The sequence below is a fragment of the Stenella coeruleoalba genome (assembly GCF_951394435.1).
Source record: "Stenella coeruleoalba genome assembly, chromosome: 14".
NCBI classification, from domain to species: domain Eukaryota; kingdom Metazoa; phylum Chordata; class Mammalia; order Artiodactyla; family Delphinidae; genus Stenella; species Stenella coeruleoalba.
In genome coordinates this window covers 49,867,247-49,892,327 of record NC_137160.1, presented here as the reverse complement: position 1 = coordinate 49,892,327, position 25,081 = coordinate 49,867,247, and the positions used below count along the sequence as shown (strand labels likewise).

Genomic DNA, 25,081 nt, shown 5'->3' with positions numbered 1-25,081 from the left:
TCCCCTGCATTGTAAGGCGGATTCTTTACCACTGGACCACCAGGGAAGTCCCTCAGTTATTCTTGACAATAGCAGGAGTAGTAATATTCTCTTTGTGCATAAAGCTTAATTGGCATTTTGGTTTATCTTAATTTGTAATTATATATCTTATTTTTTAAAAAAGAGAAACCTTTCTCACTTAACATCAGATGAAAGAAGGTATAAATTGCATGTGATGATAGGCGGGTCTTTGTGTAAAAATCTCCCCAATTTTCCACTGGGGGTATCCCTGGTGTTCCAGAATAGACTTTCTTGTAGCTCAGTGTAGCAACAATACTCTCTGGGGGAATTTACTAAGGGTCTCATAGTCACGGTGGAGTACTAACTTAGAATGCTCTTTTTTCAGCATGCAACTGCCATGGCCACGCCATCGACTGTTACTATGATCCAGAAGTTGAGAGGCAGCAGGCAAGCTTGAATAGCCAAGGCATCTATGCAGGTGGAGGGGTCTGCATTGACTGTCAGGTGAGGCACTGTTTAAGTCAAAGTGAATGTGTCACAGTAGGAAATGAACACTCAGTAAGCCCTGCTCTAAAAAGATGTCAAGAAAGTGATATGCAATTCTAAGGATTTTCTGACACCCTTTCTCCACTTCTGTACACAGAAGGCTTGGTTAGCTGGATGTAATTTAGGGAAAATGGACTGAGGCATGTTTGTCCAAACTCCATTGATTAGATTCTTCTTTTGGGTCTTTGCCTAAATGGAGGGGAGAATTCCTGGCTGTCATCCTGACTGCTACCCATCTTATATTAGAAAGGCTCTAATATAGGAGGGCAAAGAGGCATCAACTTCAGTGCTGACTCTAAATCCTATTTTCAAATGGATTCTGAATCTAGAGGAAGTATGTCATGATAAATTAATGATGTCTGCTGTTGACACTAAATAAGAAAAATGGATTTTTCATCCGTCCTATAAGGACGATTGGGTTCACTGGAATTTAGGTAAGAGGAGTGTATGGCAGGGGAGGGTATATGTACATCTGCCTTGAGATATTCATTAAAACTTGTGTAAAATGTTCACGAGTTTGGTCTATATTGCCATTCTGTCTTGTGTGCTTTTAGAGTGATGTTTTGTTAGCGTTGCCAGTAAGCAGGCACTCGTTACGTGAGATGCCCGTTTATGTGGGACCAGGGCTACACACCCTTAGAGAGACCCACCATTCTCCACCTGTCTGCCACTCCACACATTTTGTATCATGTGTCACCACAGTTAATTAAAATACAAGTAAATATAAGTCATAGGTTTGTTACCAATCACAGGGTTTCACGGATAAGTGAAAGATCCCAGGATTTCCTTAAAGCTATGCATTACAAGACCTTCAGGTGATTTGCGTGCACGTTAAGGTTACAGAAGCACTGGACTGTCTGCAATCTGATGAAGGGTATTTATGAAAACCCTACAACTAACATCATATAGGTGATGAAATATTGAACTCTTTCCTTCTAAAGATTGGGAACAAGGAAGGATGCTTGCTTTCACCACTTTTGTGAAACAGTGCCCTGGAGGTCCTAACCTCTGCATAAGACAAGAAAAAGAAACAAAAGGTGTTAAGATTGGAAAGGAAGAAGTAGAACTGTTTCTATTTGTAGATGACATGATTCTTTATGTAAAAAAGCCTAAGGAATGTACAAAATAATTACTAGAACTAATTGAATTTAGTAACATTGCAGGATACAATGATAATATAGAAAAACCAGCTATATATACTAGTAGCAAACAATAGGAAAATGAAATTAAAATTCAATTAAAAATAGTAACAAAGAACATAAAATGCTTAGGAATAAATTTAGCAAAAGACATGCAAGACCTCTATATTAAAGCTAAAAAAACTTTTCTGAGAGAAATCTAGGAAGACTAAATAAATAAATAAATCTAGGAAGACTAAATAAATAAATGTAATATATTTGTGGATTGGAAGATTCAGTATTATTAAGATACCAGTTCTCCCCAAATTGCTCTACAGAGTTAATGCAGGTTCTTTTTTTTTAAAGAAGTTGACAAGTGGATTCTAAAATTTATATGGTTATGTAAACGACCTAGAATATCCAAAGCCATCTTGAAGAAACAGAATAAAATTGGAGGACTTATATTATCTCACTTCAAGATTAACTATAAAGTTACAGTAATGAAAACATGGTGCTATTGACATAAGACTAGAAGAATAGATCAGTGTAGCAGAACAGGGAGCACAGAAACAGACTCACACGTGGACATTTTATTTTATTTTATTAATTTATTTTATTTTATTTATTTTTGGCTGGGTTGGGTCTTCGTTGCTGCCTGCAGGCTTTCTCTAGTTGTAGCGAGCAGGGGCTACTCTTCGTTGCGGTGCACGGGCTTCTCTTTGCGATGACTTCTCTTGTTGCAGAGCACGGGCTCTAGGTGCGCGGGCTTCAGTAGTTGTGGCTCGTGGGCTCTAGAGCGCAGGCTCAGTAGTTGTGGTGCACAGGATTAGTTGCTCTATGGCATGTGGTATCCTCCCGGACCAGGGCTTGAACCCATGTCCCCTGCATTGGCAGGAGGATTATTAATGACTGCGCCACCAGGGAAACCCCTGGACATTTTATTTTTGATAAAAGTACCAAAGCAATCCAGTGACAGGGGATGGGGAGAGAAAAGTCCTTTCAACAAATGGTTCTGGCGTAACTGGATTTATATGGGAAGAAAATTCACTCGGACCCCGACCTCAAATCATACACAGAAACTAAATTGATATGGATCAGACCTAAAGTAAAGTTAAAGCTTTTGAGAAAAATATAGGCAGATATCTTTGTGATTCGAGGATGGACAAAGTTTTCTTAGCTCATAGAAAGCAATAACCATGAAAAACTGACAAATTAGACTTCATCAAAATTAAACACTTCTGCTCACAAACGACACTGAAGAAAATGAATAGGCAAGCCATGAATAGGGAGAAAATATTCAGAAAACATAAATCTGACAAATGGTTGGCATCCAGGATACACAATATAAAGAACTCCCGCAGCTCAATAATGAAAAGACAAATAACCCAATACAACTGAAAATGACTTGAATAGCCACTTCACAAAAGTGGATGTATGAATGGCCGATAAGCATACAACAAAGGGCTTAACATCATGAGTCATCAGAGAAATGTAAATTAGAGTTACACTGACTTACCCTCAATTTTGGTGAAGATGTGGAGCAACCATACCTATCATGCATTCATTGTTGGTGTGAGTGAAAAGTGGTGCAATCACCTTGGGAAAATATCTGGCAGTTTTTAAAATATAGTTAAACATACACCTACACCATGACTCACAAATTCCATGCTTAGGCGTTTATCCATGAGAAATGGAAATGTGTGTTTACAAAAAGTTCATAGCAGCTCTATGCACAATAGCCCCAAACTGGAAATAGCCCTGGTGTCCTTCAGAAGTCGAATGGAGGAACACACTGTGGCATATTTACACAGTGGAATACCAACGGGCAGTAGGAAGCAACAAACTGTTGATGGTGCAACAACGTGCAAGAATCTTAACAGCATCGTGTTAAGTGAAAAAAGCCTTCCCAGAAAGAATACCGATAGTATGAAGACCATTTAGATGAAATTTTGGAACAGGCAAAACTAATCAATAGTGGAGGGCTTCCCTGGTGGCGCAGTGGTTGAGAGCCCGCCTGCCGATGCAGGGGACACAGGTTCGTGCCCCAGTCCGGGAAGCTGCCACATGCCGCGGAGCGGCGGGGCCCGTGAGAGGCCGCAACAGTGAGAGGCCCGCGTACCGCCAAAAAAAAAAAAAAAAAAATAGTGGAAAAAATCAGAACTGTGGTTGACTGTCAGAGCTGGTGGTGAGGATTGACTGGGAAGAGGCATGGGGACACTTTCAGGGGTGGTAACATTGTTCTGTATCTAGATAGACATCTGGGTTTCACAGGTATATGCATTTGTTATAACTCAGTGAATGTACAAGAGTTTTGCCCTTGTGTATAAATTTTATACCAAAAGAAAAAAAACTATGAACAAACATTAAACTCCAGTTAATTATATGCATACCTTTAGCTATGCATATAATTAACTGGAGTTATTATAATAACAGTTAATATAAATAGCTAAAGTATATAGAGGATGGTAACTGATATCTGCAATTTATTTTGAAATGCATAAATAAGATGGATTAATGGATGGATAGAAGAATGAGTAGATGGATAATTATGTGAAAAAACAAGTGTAGTAAAATGTTAATGGTACACTCTAGTAGACGGGGTATAGGTGTTTATTGTGAAATTTGAACTTTTTGGTCATAAAATATTGGGGGAAAGAGCAATGAAGGAAGGCAAGGAGCACAACATTTTTGGATTGACTCCTCGATTCCTTTCTGTTTGATAAAATATTGTTGCTCTTAATGAAGGTTGAAGATTACCCATGTTATTGTAGATGATGCTGGAAGATACTTTATCTCCATTAACTAAAACAGTCTTTAGCTTCTTCCATGGAGACACGACTTCGAATCTAAGTCTTGAACTATTTGTGTCCCTAATGTGTTCGTCTCACTATTTCCAAACTGTTTGTTTTTCTCTCTCTTTCACACTCACATACACACACCACACAAAGCTAAGAGATGGAATCAAGAAACAGACGGAGCACATATGGCTACGTTCCCTTCTGCAACAAATCCTACAAAATGACAGGAAAGATACCAAACAAGCAAAATACTCTCTCCTTCCAGAATCCACAATAGCATGCAAAATAAGAAAGAGTGTTATCAACAGACCAGCAGTTTAAAAGATTCCTGAAAGATAGAAAGCAGAAACAGATACATGCAGGAGAACACAGCTGTGATTATTGGAACAATTTGGAGGTACTCCAAGAGGCAACAGATAGAAGAAATTAACTGTGGAGCTACATTTAAACCTATAAAACATTATTGAAGTTTATAAAAGAAGACCTATATGGAAAGGCATAATATGTTTCCAGACTCAGTATTATAAATATACCATTTTTCCGAAACCAATCTATAAATTCAGTGCAATTTCAATCAGATTTTTAATGAAGATAGACAGACTGTTTCTAAAATTCTTATCGATAAAAGAATATGTCTATGAGAATAGACAAGTAGCTTAGAAAAGATGAACAATGACGGGAGAAATTTGTCTTGCGAGATATCAAAATATACCGTGAATCTGTATAAATGGAGTGTGGGCTCAGTGCAGGGATAGATAGTTCAATAGAACCTAATAGAGAATTTAGAAACAAATTCATGCAGATATTAAAATTTGGTTTGTGGTAAAATTGGCATTTCTGATGAAAGAGAAAGATGGATAGGACATAAATGATGTTGAATAATTGGCTCTTCATTTGGGAAGAAAATGTAACCCTATCTTCTGCCATATACAGAGGGACATGGGGAGTCTTGCACAGGAAGGAAGGAGAACGGGTGCAGCTACAGCAGGGCAGATGGTTTGGTGAGCTACATGGTGATGCGTCAAGATGAAATTTGAGTTTGCTGGTAGAACACGCATACCGTACAGCAAGGTCTGCCTATCAGAAACCCAGCTGCCTTAGTCACTTCTGGCCGTTATAACAAATATACCATAGACTGGGTAGCTTACACAATAAACAGTTATTTCTCGTAGTTCTGGAGGCTGTGAAGTTCAAGATCAAGGTGCCAGCACATCCAGTGTCTGGTGAGAGCCCTCTTTCTGGCTGGCTGATGGCCATTGTCTTGTATTCTCACATGGAGAAGAGAGAGAGAAAGGAAGGAAGCTCTCGCTGTCTCTTCTTATAAGGGCACTAATCCCATCATGGGGGCTCCATCCTCATGATCTGATTACCTCCCCAGGCCCCATCTCCAAATACATTGGGGATTAGGCTTCCACAAATGAACTTGGGGGGAATACAAACATTTATTCCATAGCACCAGCTAACATGACTCTTTCCTGCCTTTTCTGTGCAGTGCTGGTAATGGGAGAATGATGAAATCTCTGCCATCAGTCTGGGCAGGTGACAGGAAGTGGGAACATCACAGGCAGGCTGGGCCTGCCAAGCAGCCAGCATGTAAGAGCCAGATCGTTATCCTTCAGGGCACGTGGTTGTCAGAGGTGGCTGTTTTCTCACGTGGTATTGATTTCGCTTTTGTTTCTTGGATTTACTATTTTAAGTGTTGGTTTGGGGGTATGTGACATTTTAAATAGGGTGGTCCGTTCTTTGGGATATGGCATTTGAGTAAAGACCTGAAAGAAGTGAGAGAATGGACCAGGCATCTGTCTGGGGGACAGCTTTCCACGTGGAGGGGACAGCAGGGCAAAGGGCCTTGAGAGGGAACAAGGGGCCTGCGTGGCTGGAGGGGAGTGAGCAGGGCTAGATGCGTCAGAGAGGTCACAGAGGCCAGATCACTTTGACCTTCAGATGGAATATCGGATGGGGTCTTCCCAGGAGAGTGTGGCCAACGAGTGGACTAGCCCCTAGTCTCGTTTTACTTGAGGTTCACGGAAGTAGAAGTCAGCACCAGTGTTGTAGGTGTGGTCAAGGAATTGAGGGAAAGAGAGAGAGTCAGAGAGAGATGGAGTTTAACTGAAGATTGAAAAGCATGTAGGAAAAGTTTTGCTTGGAGGAATTAGGACCTGAGAATGATCAGAGCAGGGCCTGAGGTTTCTAGGTGGGCGTTCCTTAGAAAGCCTCTCTAGATGGTGCCAAGGGAAAAGGAGTAGGTGGGGGTGGGCTACCTCCTGCACAGATCCCACCGGTGCCCACCCCACTCTTTAGCTTGGGCAAGGAGGCTTTCTCATCTCGTGTTGTGTCGTACATATGCAAATTCAGACGCCCACTCCTCCCGGCAAGAGTGCTTCCTAGGTACCTCCAACGTTGAAACCTGGAGCCACTACTGTCCTTGAGTCTCCTTCTGGTATTGGTCCAACCATGACCTTGGTGTCCATGGATAAGTGGTGTATCTTGCCCTCAGGTGGTGCGGGTCCTAGAGAACCACCCAAAACCTGAAGGCAAGCTACAGGTATTCTTAGGGTGATTTGTTGCTGTTCTTTGTGTTTTAAAAATATAACTTCTTTGTGGCAGGTGCTTCATTAGACAAACCTTGTGGTAAAGGGGAGAACCCAGGGTACCCACTTGAGAGAACTTTTTCTCATTTCCCACTCCAGTGGGAAAAAAATTGGGAGCCAAGGTTAACCTGATGTCCTCTGTGTATTATAAGCCACAGTGGCAAACAACAGAGTTGAGAGGTTCGTTGGCATTTGATGGAAGAGAGGGTGGACTACAGCTGTTTGCTGTTTGTCCAAGATGTTTATGCGTGTAAACCTTAGGTCAGAGAAGTGGCCAGTATGGTTTTAGACCTCACTGTTAACGTGAATTCAGATTTTAGCCCGCAGGACAAGGAGTGGTAATAAATAAAAGCCTGTAATTAATAAAATCATCTAAAAGCATAGAGGATACAGAAAGGGTCTTTGTTCTCCTCTCTGTGTTTCTATGCAGACTCCTTTTAAGTCAGTGTGTTATATTTGTTCTTTTTAACTTCCTATTGCCTTTCCTTTCATTAGCGAAAGAACACTGTCCTTCTAATTGTTTCCAAATTAGAGAGAGAGAGAGAGAGAGAGGTGGAATTGAGCTAGACCCATGGTATATAGTTCTTGGAAACTGATGATGCGTGTCGGGTAATTTGATCTTTTCTGGCAATTACAAGGATTAGCCGTGAAATATGAAAGGCTGCCTTGTATTGTACTTTCAAATGAGCTCTGTGTATGAACCACATGCCTACATTTTCTATTCCCGTAGCAGAAATGTTTGGGAAATGGTTTCAGACTAAAGCACAGATAAAATTTTGGAATGACGAGAGAAAGGGATCTGTACATGCAGTTTTTTCCAAAATTGGAGAAGATAAAAATACACACATAACCCTTTATCCCTTGGGTTAAACCTAAGGGTGATTTATGATACATTCATCGCTACTGAAGGAAGCTGTGAAGAGTGGTCCTCTGGAATTTTTGCTCACTCAAATGTCAGGTGCTTCATTAAGTGGTAGAGAGGAAAACTTGGGTTGTCCAGTTCATCGAACTTACCCTCATTTCCTCTTCCAATGGGAAAAAGAATTCCAGAGCCAAGTTCAAGCCAGTGTCCTGTGGTAAATCTTGGAGATTCAAGGTCAAGTTCAGTGCTTTTTGTTTTTGATGACTTTTACTTTACATTTGTGTACAACAGAATTATTTCTCTGGTTGAATAGCACTCTCCCCCCTAAGTTTCTTTTGTTTCTTTCTAGCATAACACAGCTGGTGTAAACTGTGAAAAGTGTGCTAAGGGCTATTACCGCCCTTACGGCGTTCCGGTCCATGCCCCCGACGGCTGCATCCGTAAGTTTCGTTCCAACTTGGTGTGTCTTAACTTCAGGGAGGTCATCGGGCTAAATTCTGATTGGCTAGTAATTCCCTTAGTTTTCTCTCTCCATATTATTGGTTCTACTCCTTACTAGCTGTGTGACTTCAGGCAGTTACATAGTCTCTCCGAGAATCAGATTTCATATATATAAATGGAAATGATAATCTAGTCTCTAAGAGTAAATGAAATGCAGTCAAAACCACCTAGGAAAATACTGAGCATTGGGCTTGGCGCATACTAGGCCTGCAACAAATGTTTTCTGTTGTTTTGACATGTTTCTATGAGATCCAGTAATTTTAAATTTCATCAGAATTAGACTCAAGGCAACATAGTAATGATTTCACAAGGATGTAATAATAGTCATAATATTCAAAATAGTTATGATTTATTGAGCACTTGCTATATACAAGGCATGGCCTAAATAATTTCACAAATGTCTTATCTAATTATCATAACAAACTTAAGATAATGTGTTATTAGTCTCATTTTTAGATATCGAGAAATCAAATGGTCTGAGCAGTTAAATATTTTGGCCCAGGTGAGAGAACTACTAACTGGTAGGTCCAGGGTATAGTTCATATCTGTCTAGCACTGCTGTAACGTACCACTTCCATTATACAGAAAAATGCCACTGTTTTTTTTTTTTTCTGTGGAATTATCAGTTGTAGATCAGATTATAGACTTTGTTCTGCATGTGTATTTTATTTGGTTCTTTTATGTTCTCTCGCTATTGCAGTTAGAAAACAGTTCCAGTCCTGAAATTGGCTTCTGTGCCCACCTTCCCCCCCCAAATTCATTCATCATATCATTAATGTTTGAGAGCATCAAAATCCAAAGAATGTGTAAACTCTGATTTGTTCCTCTGTAGGGCATCTTAGTTATTAAAAGTGTGTCCTTGTTTTCCCTCGCTTTTCCACATCCTCCTATGAAGTATGCCCATGAGTTATCTTGTGCCCACGAAGAATAAGCTTTGGCAAAGGAAAACAGGACATTGTGAATAAACTCATGCCTTCCTAGGAGCCTGTTTTCCATCACTTTTCTCGTTTCTTTCTTCATCACTGAAGTGGTCTCATGGAGATATTAGAGGCTTAGCATAAAGAACCCACAGGACACATAAATCCTAAACAAATTAAGCAAAGGACACCAGGAGAAGCCAGGCCAGGGGGTTGCTTGGCGCTCACGACTTCTCCAGCCTCCCAGTTCCTCACAGGACAGGGACTCAGCTGAGCTATGACAGTTTTTGCTGTCCAAGGTGAGGACTTTTGCCAGGTCAAGGGGAGCTCCCAAGTGAGGGGGTTCCCGAGTGTTTTACACCCAAGTGTGTCCCCCTGGAATGCAAACCCAATAGTCGGACTGGTTGCAAAAACTGCCTTCAGTAAGCTGTATCACTTGATTCGAACATTTGGATTACGGGCACGATCTTGCTGTGCTGTGCACAGATCATATATCAATGTCTAGGCATATCCCACACTTGTGTCCACATCACAGCTGTGTAATGACGACCACTCTGTGGACATTCACAGTTGGCTCATAGCCGGGAGAGGCTGTGCCCAACCGCCCTGCCAGGAGCCCCAACATGTGCCCACCCAGCCCCTCCGGTGGTGGCTTGTGCAGGGTTGCCCCCTACACGGTGCACTGGGCGGTACTCAACGGAATAAACCACATCCTTGAGAACTTCTCAGTGTGACGCTCCTTAAAGCCTGTCTCTGAGGGTCCACGGGGTTCAGTCAATGCAAACCGTCAACCAGGTGTGAAGTGGAAAACAGGCTGTGCCCTTCCAAGAATCCCCGGAAACCAATGATGAAGAAGTAAACATGGCCTGAGAAGGGTTAGGACATATTTGCCCTAAGAGGTGCAGTGAAGGACGGACTCCTTGGGATTTCTCTTAGCCTGCAGCTGTCACCCCGACCACGCCGAGGACTGTCAGCAGGGCTTGGGCCGCTGCACCTGCAGGCCCAACTTCCGCGGGGACCACTGTGAGGAGTGTGCGGCTGGCTACCACCATTTCCCGATTTGCTCCAGTAAGTCCCAGCTGCGGAAGGAGAGGCCCGGCTTCTCGGCGCTGACCTGGGCTTTGTGCATCGACCCCTGAGTGCATGGCAGGCATGGGGCAGAGGGGTGGTAGAGGGACAGAAATAGGGCCAGGAAGGTTCTATTTGTGTGAAAATGTTCCCCAAAGTTGGGAACAGTACATTTTTATAAGTATGTTTTATAGTGTTATTTATTTCCAAAGTGTTAGGCTGTACCATAGACATTACCATCTCAGCAGGTCAAAGGGTCAGATAGTGGCAGTTTCAATGTAATAGTAATCCACGTGTGGGGTTTTCCTTCGTAAACCTAGGGTAAATGTCGCGGGCTTCCAGATGTTCGCGTGCGCACACGTAGTGTGTGTTGTAGTTCCGGTGGCCGGGGGGATATGTCTGTTCTCTCCCACTGTACAGTAGAGCCCTCACCTTATCCCACTGCCGTGATCTACGAGAACATCTCAGCATCTTGGAGAGATATATACGTGTCTGTTAGAAACAGCGTAGAACGTGGAGCAGGGGAGCGTGTGAAGTCAGCTGTGCAGACTGTTCCAAGAGCCGTGGCCCTATTTGTTCTGCAGTTAGTGTAAAAACTGGACTTTGGGGTCAGGACGGAGAAACACGGTCTCAGGAAGAGGCTACCCCATTGCTGCGTTAGTTCTTGCCCATTCCCACCTCACAACTCTGCCATCCCTGGAAAAGCATGTTGAGTTGTGGGGCTCTGTGGACAGGATGTGCGCGTGTCCTGGCTCCCACCTGCTGTCCCAGGGTCATTGTTAAACGAGCACCCACTTCCACTGTCAAGTGTCCCAGTTTGGAGGATGAATTACATGATCATCTTAAAGTTAAAGGAACCAGTTTTTAAGCCCAAACATAGTGACACTGAATCAGGGCTCAATCAGTTTAGAATCTATAATGATTGGATAGAGGCTGAGCAGAAATTGCGTTTTCATAAGCAAAGTTTTAGGGAAAAAGACTTGAAAGAAAACATTTTTAAAAAGCTAGTCTCGATGTTACATGAAAAAACAATAAAGATACTAAAGAAGCCCAGCTCAGCCCTGCTAGACTGGGACTTAGCTATTGTGAGCACGAAATACCCATTGCTGTTCATTAATATACAAATCAGAATGTCTGACCATCCTGGTTTTATTACTAGATGCATTTTAAGTGTAGCAACATTTCCTTTCTTTCAGTTAGTTTCCACATGCTGCTTTCACTAAGTCAGAGAGGGCGTTTTCCTAGGTAATGCAATTTAATGTTTTACTTTACTGTCTCCTTAATCATCCTTCTCTGTATTTTTTGATAAACTATTTTTTCTAGGAATTCCCGTTTTTCCTATTTCTACTCCAAGTCCAGAAGATCCAGTAGCTGGAGATATAAAAGGCAAGTAACTTCTCTTTTGGTTTAACTTCAGTGAAGATGTTATGCTCCATATCCCTTTTCTACTTCCTGTGCACGTGGCTATGTCCAAGTTCAAGTCATCCTCATGGGACCATGGTGGTGCCTTGCAGGTGTGTCGTATTTGGTTTTTTTTTTTTTTTTTTTTTTTTTTTTGCAGTACGCGGGCCTCTCACTGCTGTGGCCTCTCCCGTTGCGGAGCACAGGCTCCGGACGCGCAGGCTCAGCGTGTATGGCTCATGGGCCGAGCCGCTCCGCGGCATGTGGCATCTTCCCGGACCGGGGCACGAACCCGCGTCCCCTGCATCGGCAGGCGGACTCTCAACCACTGCGCCACCAGGGAAGCCCAGGTGTGTCGTATTTGGGCTTCTCACCTCCCATCATTCTCTACTCCAGTCTGTCCTTTGCAATGGCACCACCTGATGGAGACCAAGAAGAGTTTTTAGATTGTATGTTGCTAGATTGCTCAAAAACCTTCAGTAGCAGTCGGTTGCCTGCTGCGTTATTTGGTTCTCCATAAAGGGACTCTGAGAAAGGAATTGAGTGCAAGTAGTTCATTTGGGAGGTGACACCAGGAAACATCAGTAAGGGAGTGAGTCCGAGACTGAAGGGAACCCTTATGAAGGTGCGTTAGCAGGCAGCCCTGGAGCTGCAGCCCTCTGAGCAACTCTGGGAGGCAGCAGAGAACTTGCTCAGCGTTATCCCAACGGAACGGATAACTTCAGTCACCTGATGTGCATGGAGGGCTACCTCTGGGGCATTAACTTTCTGGGCCCGGCCTACCAGCAAAACACCCAGTGAAGAGAGTGGCAGGGGTATGCAGGAGGCAGCCTTTGGGGTGGAGAGGTGCTGCACCTACCTAATCCCGGATTCTGCAAGTATTTTATGACCACCTGCTATGTGCATAGCACTGTTCTGGCTGCTGGGGACTTAGTGAAACGAATTTCCCAACTCTCCTGGAGCTTATATTTCAGTCGGTGGTGGGGGTGACTCCTACAATAACACATTTAATATACAAACAAGTAAAATCACTAATGTGATAGATTATGATATGCAGGGTTGTGTCCTGCACAAGGTGTTACTTTTAAATGGGAGTCATCCACATTGTAGGTGTAAATTAACCCATATGAGAGTATTCCAGGCCTTTGGGTTCGATTCTGGAGCTGTGAGCAGTTCGCTGTGTGAACCCACAGTGGTGCTCACAGGGACACACACGCTCAGAAGGGCACGGCACATTGCATGCACACAGTCCACGACCATCTGGGTCAGGCTTGGGTAACCTACCTGGTCTCGTCCCCCAAGATGGGGAAAGGCCTGATGGTCACGTGCTCATCTCACTGGGAGCACATGGACCCCTCTTCCTGGTGCGTCCGGAGTGTGAGTGGGCAGGGAAGGGGCACTGGTGGCCAGACAAGAACATGGTCTCTGGAGGGCCATCCTTGGTCAAGGAATTCAGGTTCTACAACAGTATATTAGCTCCGGGTGCGTTGGCCATCAGTGCTGTGGAATAAATAAGGCCGAGAGAGAGAGGGTAGGAATGTGAGGTTTGTACATGTAAGTAGGTTGTCAGGGAAGCCCTCCCTGAAGAGATGATTAAGCAGGGTCGTCAGGGGGCTGAGGGCTGAGCTCTGCAGGTGTCTGGGGAGAAGCATCTAGTTGCAGGAAAGAGTAAGTGCAAAGTCCCTGGGGCAGGACATGCCGGGGCTGTTCCCTGAACAGAGAGAGATCAGGGGTGTGAAAGCAGCGTGAGCGAAGGGGAGGGGGTGAGGGAGGCAACCCGGGGACCAGATTGCAGGCCCTCGTCAGCCACTGCGCGGACGTAGCCTCTACTCTGATGAGCCAGGAGAGTTCGGCACAGGGAAACTACGTTGCATTGGGGTGTGGCAACTGTGTTGAAGACCAGCTGTAGGAGGAGGAGAGAAGAAGCAGAGAAGCCATCATGATGATGATCCGTGAGGAAGAGATGGTGGTGGCTGGGACCCTGGAGGTGTCAGTGGAGGTGACAAGCAGTGCACAGACGGTGGATATAATCTGAGGATGCAACCCACAGGACTTGCCTGGGGGTTGCTGGGCAGAGGAGAACTGTTAGAGCAAGAAGACTGGGGGTGGCTCCCGGCTTCTGGATGGAGCACACAAGGAGCGAAGGGGAGGGGGTGCCATTTGTTGAGCGGGAAAGGCTGTCAGAAAGGAGGAGGCGGAGCCCGGGGACGGGCTGGGCAAGGGCCTGCGGACCCGTGGCGGGAGCATGTGGATGCTCTCTTCTGGTCTTTCTCTTTTTCTTTGCAAAATAAGAATCAAGATGGGGGCAGAAATTGAGGCTGGGGAGAAGGCCTTGGAGTTGAGGAGAGAGAAGGTATGAAAGAGGCATCCTGGAACGCGGGGGAGTGAATGGGCTTGGGGAGTGTCAGGGGATTTGGGGCAGCACAAGGGCTCACCTGACGTCAGCTCTCACGTGACCCACTTTACCTTCCTGTGCCGTTTCCTGCTTGTGCCCTGCCCACACCCGGCTCGTCTGAGCAGACCACGGCGCTGGGGTATTATGCGGGGTATTGTCTTTAGCGTTCATCAGACACTTGGTCATTTGGGGACAGTAGCTGTGCCTGACTCGCTTTCTAATCCCCACAGCACCTGCCGTGGTATCCTGCCCACAGCGGGTATCAGCAAGCTTTTGCTTAAATGTTTGTCATTTGACTAGAATGGGACTCAGCTTTTGAGCCTGGATTATGACACACATCTCTGGTTTCCTTCCACAAACGTGTTTTAGATCTTTCATTTCTGGTCGTTTCCAGTAATCCATTTGTTATCCCATTCTTTTTTCTCCCCAACTAGTTTGGTGGTGACTTCAGGGAAAGAAATTTAACTGAACTTGAAGGGAAGTTCAGACGTCTATTATAAAATATTAGAGAAGCCTCAGAACACAGCCTCGAGAAAAGAAGTTTCAATTAGTGCAATTAGATTTAGTTGGGCATTGGAAGGCACAGATACCCACTTCAATTTGGTTTCCACTAATGCATTTTAAAAACACCCAATTTGGGACCGAACTTCTGGCAGTGAACATTAGAAGCACAGACATCTCAACTGCCAGGAGATACACAGCACTGGATAATACCAAGTCCCTCCCACTCCAGAGAATTTTATTTCATTAAGGCTCATTAATGCTTTCATGTCTTCTGATATAGTGGTTCTTAAACAGGGCTATGTTTTAACCCCATGCTTTTGCAGAGTATAAATTCCTGAGTTTCACCCCCAGATGTTTTTTTCCACCAAATATCTTATTTAAAGTTTTCCATATATACATATAATTTCCTAAAGGTTCTTTATAAATTTCTTATGTATTTGTTCCTTTGAAGTTCCAGTGTTCTTTTTTTCTTTTACTTTTTTTTTAGTTTCTGCACGTACCAATTCCATGTTATGTTAATAATAGTGATGCTTTTTTCTAAAAACAGTAGTATAATTTTCTAATTATCCTAAAAGATTTTACTAGGCAAATATCTAACTAGCTAAAATAAATGTTCTTGCATTTCTTTTTTTTTTGCCGTACGCGGGCCTCTCACTGTTGTGGCCTCTCCCGTTGCGGAGCACAGGCTCCGGACGCGCAGGCTCAGTGGCCGTGGCTCACGGGCCCAGCCGCGACGCGGCATGTGGGATCCTCCCGGACCGGGGCACGAACCCGCGTCCCCTGCATCGGCAGGCGGACCCTCAACCACTGCACCACCAGGGAAGCCTCTTGCATTCTTATAGGTTAGTTGGGCCTGAGGTCAGCTACACAAACTCTGAGAGGCTATTTTTGGAGTGAATCTCTGCATACTCAAAGCACATGTAGCATAGTTCGTTCTTTTTTTTTTTCATTTTTTTTAACATCTTTATTGGAGTATAATTGGTTTCCAGTGTTGTGTTAGTTTCTGCTGTATAACAAAGTGAATCAGCTATATGTATACATATATCCCCATCTCTGCTCCCTCTTGCGTCTCCCTCCCACCCTCCCTATCCTACCCCTCTAGGTGGTCACAAAGCACCGAACTGACTTCCCTGTGCTATGCAGCTGCTTCCCACTTAGCTATCTATTTTACCTTTGGTAGTGTATATATGTCAATGCTACTCTCTCACTTAGTCCCAGCTTACCAGTCCCTCTCCCTGTGTCCTCAAGTCCATTCTCTATGTCTGCATCTTTATTCCTGTCCTGCCCCTAGGTTCAACAGAACCTTTTTATTTTTTTTTAGATTCCATATATATGTGTTAGCATATGGTATTTGTTTGTCTCTTTCTGACTTACTTCACTCTATATGACAGACTCTAAGTCCATCCACCTCAGTACACATAACTCCATTTCGTTTCTTTTTATGGCTGAGTAATATTCCATTGTATATATGTGCCACATCTTCTTTATCCATTCATCTGTTGATTGACACTTAGGTTGCTTCCATGTCCTGGCTATTGTAAATAGAGCTGCAGTGAATATTGTGGTGCATGTCTCTTTTTGAATTATGGTTTTCTCTGGGTATATGCCCAGTAGTGGGATTGCTGGGTCATATGGTAGTTCTATTTTTAGTTTTTTAAGGACCCTCCATACTGTTCTCCATAGTGGCTGTATCAATTTACATTCCCACCAACAGTGCAAGAGGGTTCCCTTTTCTCCACACCCTCTCCAGCATTTACTGTTTGTAGATTTTTTGATGATGGCCATTCTGACTGGTGTGAGGTGATACCTCATTGTGGTTTTGATTTGCATTTCTCTAATGATTAATGATGTTGAGCATTCTTTCATGTGTTTGTTGGCAGTCTGTATATCTTCTTTGGAGAAATGTCTATTTAGATCTTCTGCCCATTTTTGGATTGGTTTGTTTGTTTTTTTGTTATTGAGCTGCATGACCTGCTTATAAATTTTGGAGATTAATCCTTTGTCAGTTGCTTCATTTGCAAATATTTTCTCCCATTCTGAGGGTTGCCTTTTCATATTGTTTATGGTTTCCTTTGCTGTGCAAAAGCTTTGAAGTTCCATTAGTTTATTTTTGTTTTTATTTCCATTTCTCTAGGAAGTGGGTCAAAAAGGATCTTGCTCTGATTTATGTCATAGAGTGTTCTGCCTATGTTTTCCTCTAAGGGTTTTATAGTGTCTGGTCTTACATTTAGGTCTTTAATCCATTCTGAGTTTATTTTTGTGTATGGTGTTAGGAAGTGTTCTAATTTCATTCTTTTACATGTAGCTGTCCAGTTTTCTCAGTACCACTTACTGAAGAGGCTGTCTTTTCTCCATTGTATATTCTTGCCTCCTTTACCAAAGATAAGGTGACCATAGGTGCGTGGGTTTATCTCTGGGCTTTCTATCCTTTTCCATTGATCTATATTTCTGTTTCTGTGCCAGTACCATGATGTCTTGATTACTGTAGCTTTGTAGTATAGTCTGAAGTCAGGGAGCCTGATTCCTCCAGCTCCATTTTTCTTTCTCAAGATTGCTTTGGCTATTCGGGGTCTTTTGTGTTTCCATTCAAATTATGAAATTTTTGTTCTAGTTCTGTGAAAAATGCCATTGGTAGTTTGATAGGGATTGCATTGAATCTGTTGATTGTTTTGGGTAGTATAGTCATTTCCACAATGTTGATTCTTCCAATCCAAGAACATGGTATATCTCTCCATCTGTTTGTATCATCTTTAATTTCTTTCATCAGTGTCTTATAGTTTTCTGCATACAGGTCTTTTGTCTCCTTAGGTAGGTTTATTCCTAGATATTTTATTCTTTTTGTTGCAATGGTAAATGGGAGTGTTTCCTTAATTTCTCTTTCAGATTTTTCATCGTTAGTGTACAGTGTACAGTGCAAGAGATTTCTGTGCATTAATTTTGTATCCTGTTACTTTACCAAATTCATTGATTGGCTCTAGTAGTTTTCTGGTAGCATCTTTAGGATTCTCTTGTATACTATCATGTTATCTGCAAGCAGTGACAGTTTTACTTCTTTTCCGATTTGGATTCCATTTATTTCTTTTTCTTCTCTTATTGCCATGGCTAAAACTTCCAAAACTATGTTGAATAGTATTGGTGAGAGTGGGCGACCTTGTCTTGTTCCTGATCTTAGAGGAGATGGTTTCAGTTTTTTTACCATTGAGAACGATGTTGGCTGTGTGTTTGTCATATATGGCCTTTATTATGTTGAGGTAGGTTCTCTCTATGCCTACTTTCTGGAGAGTTTTTATCATACATAGGTGTTGAATTTTGTCAAAAGCTTTTTCTGTGTCTATTGAGAAGATCATATGGTTTTTATTGTTCAGTTTGTTAATGTGTGTTACATTGATTGATTTGTGTGTATTGAAGAATCCTTGCGTTCCTGGGATAAAGCCCACTTGATCATGGTCTATGATCCTTTTAATGTGCTGATGGATTCTGTTTGCTAGTATTTTGTTGAGGACTTTTGCATCTATGTTCATCAGTGATATTGGCCTGTAGTTTTCTTTCTTTGTAACATCTTTGTCTGGTTTTGGTATCAGGGTGATGGTGGCCTCGTAGAATGAGTTTGGGAGTGTTCCTCCCTCTGCTATATTTTGGAAGAGTTTGAGAAGGATAGGTGTTAGCTCTTCTCTAAATGTTTGATAGAATTCGCCTGTGAAGCCATCTGGTCCTGGGCTTTTGTTTGTTGGAAGATTTTTAATCACAGTTTCAATTTCAGTGCTTGTGATTGGTCTGTTTATATTTCCTATTTCTTCCTGGTTCAGTCTTGGAAGGTTGTACTTTTCTAAGAATTTGTCCATTCCTTCCAGGTTGTCCATTTCATTGGCATATAGTTGCTTGTAGTACTCTCTCATGATCCTTTGTATTTCTGCAGTGTCAGTTGTTACTTCTCCTTTTTCATTTCTAATTCTATTGATTTGAGTCTTCTCCCTTTTTTTCTTGATGAGTCTGGCTAATGGTTTATCTATTTTGTTTATCTTCTGAAAGAACCAGGTTTTAGTTTTTTTGATCTTTGCTATTGTTTCCTTCATTTCTTTTTCATTTATTTCTGATCTGATCTTTATGATTTCTTTCCTTCTGCTAACTATAGGGTTTTTTTGTTCTTCTTTCTCTAATTGCTTTAGGTGTAAGGTTATGTTGTTTATTTGAGATTTTTCTTGTTTCATGAGGTAGGATTGTATTGCTATAACCTTCCCTCTTAGAACTACTTTTGCTGCATCCCATAGGTTTTGGGTCACCGTGTTTTCATTGTCATTTGTTTCTAGGTATTTTTTGATTTCCTCTTTGATTTCTTCAGTGATCTCTTGGTTATTTAGTAGTGTATTGTTTAGCCTCCATGTGTTTGTATTTTTTACAGTTTTTTCCTGTAATTGATATCTAGTCTCATAGCATTGTGGTTGGGAAAGATATTTGATGCGATTTCCATTTTCTTAAATTTACCAGGGCTTGATTTGTGACCCAAGATATGATCTATCCTGGAGGATGTTCCATGAGCACTTGAGAAGAAAGTGTATTCTGTTGTTTTGTTTTGTTTATAAATTTATTTATCTTATTTATTTTTGGCTGCGTTGGGTCTTCGTTGCTGTGTGCAGGCTTTCTCTAGTCACAGCGAGTGGGGGCTACTCTTTGTTGTGGTGCGTGGGCTTCTCATTGCGGTGGCTTCTCTTGTTGCGGAGCACGGGCTCTAGGTGCATGGGCTTCGGTAGTTGCAGCATGCGGGCTCAGTAGTTGTGGCACACGGGCCCTAGAGCACACAGGCTTCAGTAGTTGTGGCACGCGGGCTCAGTAGTTGTGGCTCACGGGCTCTAGAGTGCAGACTCAAGTAGTTGTGGCACGTGGGCTTAGTTGCTCCGCAGCATGTGGGATCTTCCCGGACCAGGGCTCGAACCCATGCCCCCTGCATTTGCAGGCAGATTCTTAACCACTGCGCCACCAGGGAAGCCCTATTCTGTTGGTTTTGGTTGGAATGTCCTATAAATATCAAGTAAATCCATCTTGTCTAATGTGTCATTTAAAGCTTGTGTTTCCTTATTTATTTTCATTTTGGATGATCTGTCCATTGGTGAAAGTGGGGCGTTAAAGTCGATTTCCCCTGTTATGGCTGTTAACCATATGTATTGAGGTGCTCCTATGTTGGGTACATAAATATTTACAACTGTTATATCTTCTTCTTGGATCGATTCCTTGATCATTATGTAGTGTCCTTCTTTGTCTCTTGTAATAGTCTTTATTTTAAAGTCTATTTTGTCTGATATGAGAATTGCTACTCCAGCTTTCTTTTGATTTCCATTTGCATGCAATATCTTTTTCCATACATTCACTTTCAGTCTGTATGTGTCCCTAGGTCTGAAGTGGGTCTCTTGTAGATGGCATATATCACCCCCAGATCTTAAATCTAGATTTCCAGGGGTGAAGTTCAGGCTGGCATTTTGCACAGGTTTTCCAGATGATTCTGTCATATGTCTCTTGTTAAGAACAACTGCTCTAGTTAGTAGAAATTCCTGTTTAGTGGTTGGCAGACTTTCCTGTAAGGATAAAGATAGTAAATATTTTCATCTTTGTAGGCAAAGTTGTGAGTACTCAAATCTGCTATAGTAACATGAAAAGAATCATAGACAGTATGTATAATAAATGATTGAGCTTGGCTGTGTTCCAATATAACTTTGTTTACTAAAACAGGGATGGGTCTGGCCCTCAGGCCATAGTTTATAGATCCTGGGATTATATCAGCATCTCTGAGTTTGGGATTCCACAGCCAGGCAATGATGTTTTACCAGGAGCTTCCAGTGTGCAGCCCCAATTGAGAATTTTAGAAAATCCATAGGCTCAATTCCAGACACTTGAACCAAAGGGGACGTGAAGCAAAAGGACAGAACCATTTTGCAGATCAGAATGTTTTTAGGTTTTTCGTTATGTTTCATGACTGGATATTATTTGGATTTTCTGGGTCCAAGTGATCATTTATAACCACTTAACATTTATTGTTAGGAGGTCAACGTTTAGTAGACACATCTTCAAGGGCTCTTTTTGAAAATGACAGGATACACAAAACATTCACTCTAGGGGGACACTGGCCTCCGGGCATGGGCACAGTTTTATTCCTCCAAATTCAAACAAAGAGTGGTGACAGGCAAAATCAACAGCTGCAGGAAGACTCCAGGTGCTTACCTTAGGAGATTGATACGGTCTTGGGATGATTTTGTAAAGCAGCGCATTTGACCTGAAGACATGGCTGCCCAGAGGTTTCTTGACAAATACCATGAGAAGGTGTTGCTCCCCCATCACTTTGTAAGGAGCTACTTGCCATTGCCGACGTATTGTGTCAGTGTGATCGGGGCCGGGGCTCGCGCTAATGATGAGAACTCTGAGAGGTGGGGCGACCGCCGCTAGGGCATGCCTTCCTGCTGTCTCTCCCCAGGCTGGGCATTTCACCTGGCTGGCAGGGTGGGGCATTCATTGCTGGCGTGGAGACAAGCCAGACACAGCTTAGAGGTGAACGGGTGAATTCTGATATCTCGGTTTGGCAGCTCTGTGCCAATAAAATAAAACTCAAGGAATGGTGTTTACCCAAGAGAATTGTCGTCTTGAATATTTAGCATATTCTTCACTCATTAAACTCCTATTAAGTGCCTCCTCTATACTAGGCATGGCCAAGGCAGCTGCCTCTCACGGTCCCTGCTCCCTGGAAGCCCCCAGGCCTGTGGGAGACACACAGACAAGCAGTTAGAACAGCAGGAGTTGATGCTATGACAGGGCAAGAACACGGAGCCATGGGAGCAAACACAAGGGGCATCTTTACAGCTCCTTACAGAAGGGAGGGAGGGAAGGCAGGTGGGAAGGAGAGAAGGAAGGATGGAAGGAACAGTGGAAGGAGGAGGGAAGGAAAGGAGGAAGGGGAAGGCAGAGGTTCTAGAAGGGCTTCCTGGGACCAGGAGGAGGGGGCATTGAGGATGTGGCAGACCTGTATATATATGGTGACGATTTTACAGCAAGTGACAGGAAGGCATCTCGAGGAAGAGACACCTTTTTCGAGTTTGCATAGAGGTGCCGCACGGGCTCTGGCAGCCTGAAGGTTTTGAAGGGTCTGCTGTGTCACACATGTCGAGGGCTTTGGATTGGGTACTGAAGGCATTGGGTCACCGTTGAGGGGTTAATCTGGAAATTGATATGCAAAGGTTGGCATTCTAGAAAGATCACTCCTGACACCAGTGTGGAGAGTGGGTTGGAAGAAGACAGGAAGCAGACAGCCTTGTCAGGAGGCTCTTGAAATAATCCAGGCAAACGAGGATGAGGTCCTGGAGGAAGGCTCTGGAAGTCTGGAAGGAGAGGAGGATTGCGGGCGCTTTCCTGAGATATAAGCACTACGGCCTGGTGAGGAGGTGTGGGAGGTGAGGGTCGGGGAGAAGTGAGGGACCTCAGAGGTTTCTGGCTCCTGCACCGTGTAGGAGTACTTGCCAGATAAGTTAAGGGTCAGGTGAACGTGGTAACCACTACACTGTGGAAACGATGCCTAAGTTAAAAAATGAATTTCAGAAACAAATTTAGAAATGCATAGGCACTAGATGCTTCCTTTCTGTTTACAAGTGGTTGTAAACGGGGATTCCTTGGACTTCAATGCCTTTGTAAAGTTCAAGTTTCTTACTGAATTCCAGTGCCTGGTCTAATGCCAAGACTGTAATTGACAGTAAACCTTTGCATTTCCCTGTGGTGTTCTCAGCCTGTGGGGCCCTGGCATTGGGACCTTGTATGGCAGCTGTGATGGACAGCTGCTGTGATGGACAGTCAGGGCGGTGCTCGTGCCAGCCTGGGTTCCAAGGCTTCTCTTGTGATGAATATGCCCTTGGACACATCCAGTGCCCTTCTTGTCAAGTTAGGTGACTGCTGAAGTATAAACAAGTTAGAGATTATGCAAAGACTGTAAAGTTGCTCTGATATACCCTGATCTTTTTTTTCTTAATTATTACAAAAAAATAATTCCACAACTTTGTTACTAACCTTTTACCTGAAAAAGGGCAAAGGGAAGGTGTGGGATTTAGCTAACTTTTCAGATTATCTATTACTCTAACCCTTGTAGAAAACCTTTCTGAAATGCATGAGACTTCCCTTCCTTGAGAAGTGGGGGGAACTCAGTCAAATCTTTGAGTCTTTCAGGATCTTCCTCAAGGGACCATGTTGCAGGTTTAGATGCTAGTGTTCTTGGTTTTTTAAAATCTTTATTAAGTATAATTGCTTTACAATGTTGTGTTAGTTTCTGCTGTACAACAAAGGGAGTCAGCTATATGTATACGTATATCCCCATATCCCCTCCCTCATGAGCCTCCCTCCCACCCTCCCTATCCCACCCCTCTAGGTCGTCGCAAAGCACCAAGCTGATCTCCCTATGCTACGCAGCTGCTTCCCACTGATGCTAATGTTCTTGATAGAAATGTAGATGTTTTAAATATGAGAACGGTTTGAATACATACACTAATCTGGAACATACCTTGAACACAGCTTTTAAAATCAGTTATCAGCTTGTATTCTTGGCATCATAGAAAGGGCATGGGCTTTAGAATCAGACAGACCTGGGTTCAAAGCCCTACTTAGCTCCTCTGGCTGTGTGACCTTGGGCAACTTAATTAACCTTTCTACTAACCTAAATGTCCATCGACACATGAATGGAGAAAGAAGATGTGGCACATATATACAATGGAATATTATTCAGCCATAAAAAGAAACAAAATTAAGTTATTTGTAGTGAGGTGGATGGACCTAGAGTCTGTCATACAGAGTGAAGTAAGTCAGAAAGAGAAAAACACATACCGTATGCTAACACACATATATGGGATCTAAAAAAAAAAAAAAAATGGCACTGATGAACCTAGTGGCAGGGCAGGAATAAAGATGTAGCCATAGAGAATGGACTTGAGGACACAGGGTGGGGAGAGGGGGAAGCTGGGGCGAAGTGGGAGTAGCATAGATATAGATACACTACCAAATGTAAAATAGCTAGTGGGAAGCAGCCGCATAGCACAGGGAGATCATCTTGGTGCTTTGCCACGACCTAGAGGGGTGGGATAGGGAGGGTGGGAGGGAGGCTCATGAGGGAGGGGAGATGGGGATATATGTATGCATATGGCTGATTCACTTTGTTGTACAGCAGAAACTAACACAGTATTGTGAAGCAATTATACTCCAATAAAGATCTATTAAAGGGCTTCCCTGGTGGCACAGTGGTTGAGAGTCCGCCTGCCGATGCAGGAGACACGGGTTCGTGCCCCGGTCCGGGAAGATCCCACGTGCTGCGGAGTGGCTGGGCCCGTGAGCCATGACCGCTGGGCCTGTGCGCCTGGAGCCTGTGCTCCGCAACGGGAGAGGCCACAACAGGGAGAGGCCCGCGTACCGCAAAAAAAAAAAAAAAAAAAAAAAAAAAAACTATTAAAAAAAACCTTTCAGAGCATCTTTTTCCTCAACTATAAAATGCTTACGTATCTTGCGGGCTTTTGCTTGACTTCACTATTTAATCCATCCATAATAAAGTCAAGCAAGAGCTCTGTCTTCTTGGGAAATATTGATTGATTGAGACATACTGTACACGGCAGCGGGAGTCCTGAGGTGAGCTCTCCCTAAGTTTTCAGTTTGATAGGTGTTTCGTTCTTCTATTGCTATGTAATAAATCACCCCAAAATTTAGTGGCTTAAAACAATAAGGGTTATTTCTCGCAATCCTGTGGCTCAGCTGGGCAGTCTTTCTGCCGGACTTGCTGGAGGGTCTGCTGGGGCTCGGTGTCTCTCTCCATGTGGCCTTTTATCCTCGATGAGGTCAGACAGGGTACCTCCCTGGTGGTCTCAGGGTTCCCAGAGGGTGAACATGGAAACCACAAAGCCTGTTGTGACCTGGGCTCTGAAATCCCACAGCAGCACTTGCCTCTCATTCCACTGGTCAAAGTCAGTCATGAGGCCAATAAGTGATTTCGATAATTAAAGTGTGAAAGACAAACACAGCTAAATAGAGAGTGGGAGAGGGAAGGGGGTGCTGCTGGTACACACTGGGTGGGGAAGGCCTTCCTGACCGAGACCTGAAGGTTGAGAGGGAACCAGGGGAGGGGTGTTACCTGCCGGCCAGAGCAGAGGTGCTGAGGTAGGACTGGAAGCAGCCTGCCTGCTGGGAAGGGCTCATGCCTGGAGGATTGAGACAAGCCAAGTGAGGTTCCCCCAAAGCCACGTCTGGCACTTACTAGGGCTAAATGTATGTTCATCTCTTTTCTTCTGAGAAATGGAGGTAGGAATATGTTTAATTCAAGATTATCATTCGATGGGAATCTATGAAGTTGAAGTTTTACTAAACAAGGCTCAGTTT

General features: G+C 43.3%; 1 protein-coding gene across 1 annotated transcript in view; it reads left to right on the top strand.

Annotated features, from left to right (window-relative positions):
• The window catches only part of LAMA3 (laminin subunit alpha 3), a 241,953-nt gene that overhangs the window by 66,326 nt on the left and 150,546 nt on the right, over positions 1–25,081 (top strand). The window contains exons 8-11 of the mRNA XM_079943103.1: positions 386–504; positions 8,265–8,355; positions 10,270–10,401; positions 11,725–11,787. Coding sequence (XP_079799229.1) covers positions 386–504; positions 8,265–8,355; positions 10,270–10,401; positions 11,725–11,787 — 405 coding nt within the window. The remainder of the gene's footprint in view (positions 1–385; positions 505–8,264; positions 8,356–10,269; positions 10,402–11,724; positions 11,788–25,081) is intronic.